Source organism: Pundamilia nyererei, unplaced genomic scaffold, assembly GCF_000239375.1.
Source record: "Pundamilia nyererei isolate P.nyererei 1_Seehausen unplaced genomic scaffold, PunNye1.0 scaffold00178, whole genome shotgun sequence".
Taxonomy (NCBI): Eukaryota; Metazoa; Chordata; class Actinopteri; order Cichliformes; family Cichlidae; genus Pundamilia; species Pundamilia nyererei.
Window position 1 is genome coordinate 1,123,005 of NW_005187579.1, and position 2,638 is coordinate 1,125,642.

The 2,638-nt window shown below is 41.7% G+C and overlaps 1 protein-coding gene across 2 annotated transcripts; it reads right to left on the reverse strand.

Annotated features, from left to right (window-relative positions):
• Positions 1 to 1,106: 1,106 nt before the first annotated feature.
• LOC102202344 (urocortin-3-like) lies at positions 1,107 to 2,424 on the reverse strand. 2 transcript variants are annotated; one of them, XM_005746453.1, is made up of 2 exons: positions 2,015 to 2,424; positions 1,107 to 1,687 (listed from the first exon to the last, which is right to left on the reverse strand). In XM_005746453.1, the coding sequence occupies exon 2, from the start codon at positions 1,673 to 1,675 to the stop codon at positions 1,304 to 1,306; it is 372 nt and encodes a 123-aa protein (XP_005746510.1). In that variant the 5' UTR covers positions 1,676 to 1,687; positions 2,015 to 2,424; the 3' UTR covers positions 1,107 to 1,303. The 2 variants fall into 2 exon arrangements, with proteins under 2 accessions (XP_005746510.1, XP_013769641.1); XM_013914187.1 differs by lacking the exon at positions 2,015 to 2,424 and having other exon boundaries at positions 1,107 to 1,721.
• Positions 2,425 to 2,638: the final 214 nt, after the last annotated feature.

Sequence of the window (2,638 nt, forward strand, 5' to 3'; positions counted from 1 at the left end):
TAAGTATGCTTCACCAGACAGATACGTCAGACTATAGAGCTGTGTCATGGGAAACAAAGCTCCAGCTTAAACACAGAGTAAAATTACTGTTTAAAAGCAGAAACACTTGTTTTATTTGTGGTTTACCGCCCGTGGTAACTGCTACAAGAGATGCTTTTAGGCTAAAGGTTAAAAAAAAAACAGAGATAATACTGTTATAATATTCTCATGGCAGTGTAAACAACCCCAAGCTAATTAATGCCAGCTAAGGCAACAATCTAATACTATTGTGTAAATAACCGTCAGAGCATTTATCTTAATTCCAGATAGTTTGTCTGCTGCTCAGCAGGGTATTAGTGGCTTCTTTACTTATATTTATTGTATTATAATCACAGTAATTGAAGTGATTTGTTTCATTTAGTTTCTGTTATATCAGCACGTTTTGAGGTCCAAAAGTGTGAAGATGATATTTAAATCAAGCCAAAGTCATGGTCAGCATAAAACAGAGAAGAAGAAAAAAGCCTCACAGTGTAAATCAGATGAGCAGTTTATTTCACTCTGTTGCTTCACATTTCTTGCTCGGTGTAAGAGCACAGATTAATTATGCCATAGATGTTATTCTAATCCAGAGCAGATAGGGCTTCAGACTAAGAATAGCTGTGACTTGTTTGCCAAATGTATCAGTAGTGAACAAAGGTTTTTAGAAAGGGTCTCTTCTTCTTTTCAGAGGTCAATATCCTGCGCGTGTCTTTGTCCTGTTATCACCCATCGGCGCCTGCTGTGGGTGACGCAGGCTCATTTGGCTGAGACCCATTCATTTGTGCTTTATGGGCTGCTGATGCTTGTAATTATGGCAAGCGTGCCTGATATCAGTGCAGAAATGAATTAGACTTGAGAAAAAATGGATTATGATATTGGATTTAATTGTATGTTTTCTACGGATTGCATGCAAATACAATAAAACACTTCTCCGAGTCACAGTTTGGGAGCCAGTGGTGAGTATCTGAGACTAAACACCAGCATCATCTTACATTGTTTGCAGTGTCCTTGTTGTGATTGTTGTTGTTGGTTTTTTGTTTTGTTTTTTCACATCACTGTAGTGATTAATCAGTCCATGGTGTGGTTTGTGTGTGGAATGTGAATGGATTAAATATAAGTATAAAAGTAAAGCAGATCTAAGCTCTAAAGGACAGATACTGACCGCAATGACTACTTTCACATGAACTAACATTGTTTCTAACCAGGTGTCAGTGCCGCAATGTGTTAGCTCTGTTGTGAAGTGAGATTTCCTCCATCAAGCCTTCAAACTTCTCCGGGGGGGCTTTCATTTCCTCTTGCCTATTCGTGCCATCAGCTCTGCATTGGCTGCTGCCTTGGTCCTCATGTCCTGATTCTTGGCCAGGTCTATGAGTACACTGAGGATGCTGGTGGGAACATCAAGGGACAGAGCAAAACGGGACGCCTGCTGGGCTCTCTTTGGCACCTGGGAGGCAGGGCGCGGGGCTCGCCTGAGCACGAGATGATGCTGTGATCGGAGCAGTGAGCTCAACGCACCGTTGCGGTTTAAGATGTCGACAGCCAGCATGTCCCTCTCTGTGTCTTCATCGAGTTTGGCAACAGCCAGACTGCTCCTCCGGCTCTGAACACACAAAGGAAGCAGCAGAGCCAAACAGAAGCACGCACGCACACTTCTCATGGTCAGGACTGTCTGCAAGCAGAGAATCAGCTCCATATTACACAACTGTGACAGTGCAAGACTTCAGTGAGTGATCGCATGGAAAGACAACAACATATCCAACTGATGTACAAAAATAAAAATAGCTTTTTATTTCTTCAGCAATAAAAAGATGATGAAACACAAAATTCTTTAATACAGTTCTTTGCAAATCATTTTAGATCATCTGAATATTTAGTTTCTTAACCTTTCAATCATCCATCCATTTGATCCTCCTGTTATAGTCTGCAGTATTCTCTGATTCATGCATAGATAAATCTTTGCAAACCTCGTCAAGAGCCAGCCAAAATCAATACTTACTCAGTCACCAATATCAAAAGTTGGTAACTTGACAAAAAGGCACTTCTCCCTCCTCTGTGTTAAAGACAGCAGCTCTTTTTATGCTCAGATGTCCTGTAATCTTGTATTTTCTGTCTCACAGCTTCTGCTTCTTCACCGGAGGAGCAATGTGCACCAAACACGGTCGGATGTTGAACTGGACTTGACGATGAGCCGCTCGTCCTTTGCTTCGTCTTCAACCACTTTAATCCTCGCCGTGACACTGCCCCTTCCCCTCTCTGTTTATCGTTTACATCTCTACACCCCATCGCCCTCCCCTCATTTCATCTCATTTCCTTTGCACTCAGTGCTATCTTATTCTTTCTAAAAATAACACAATAGTAATCACAATAGCTTGCTTGGAGTGACTTGAAAAGTTGCCCCAATTTGGAGTCAAAGCACAGCCCACCTCCACGTCCATTCAGAAGTTAAGCATGGAGACGCTGCGAGAAAACAGTACGGTAATTGTTGGGTGTTGAAATGTCCCATAAATTGTTCATCTTTTCATCATGCTTGTTAGTTTATGTTTTGGAAATCATCCGTGCAGACTGAGTGAACATCAAACATGACAGTGATAAGAACACTGTGGGAGACATGCCCATTTTG

Bases quoted from the DNA above. Each gene is read 5' to 3' on its own strand.
- LOC102202344 (XM_013914187.1), bottom strand. From the start codon at position 1,711: ATGGAGCTGATTCTCTGCTTGCAGACAGTCCTGACCATGAGAAGTGTG.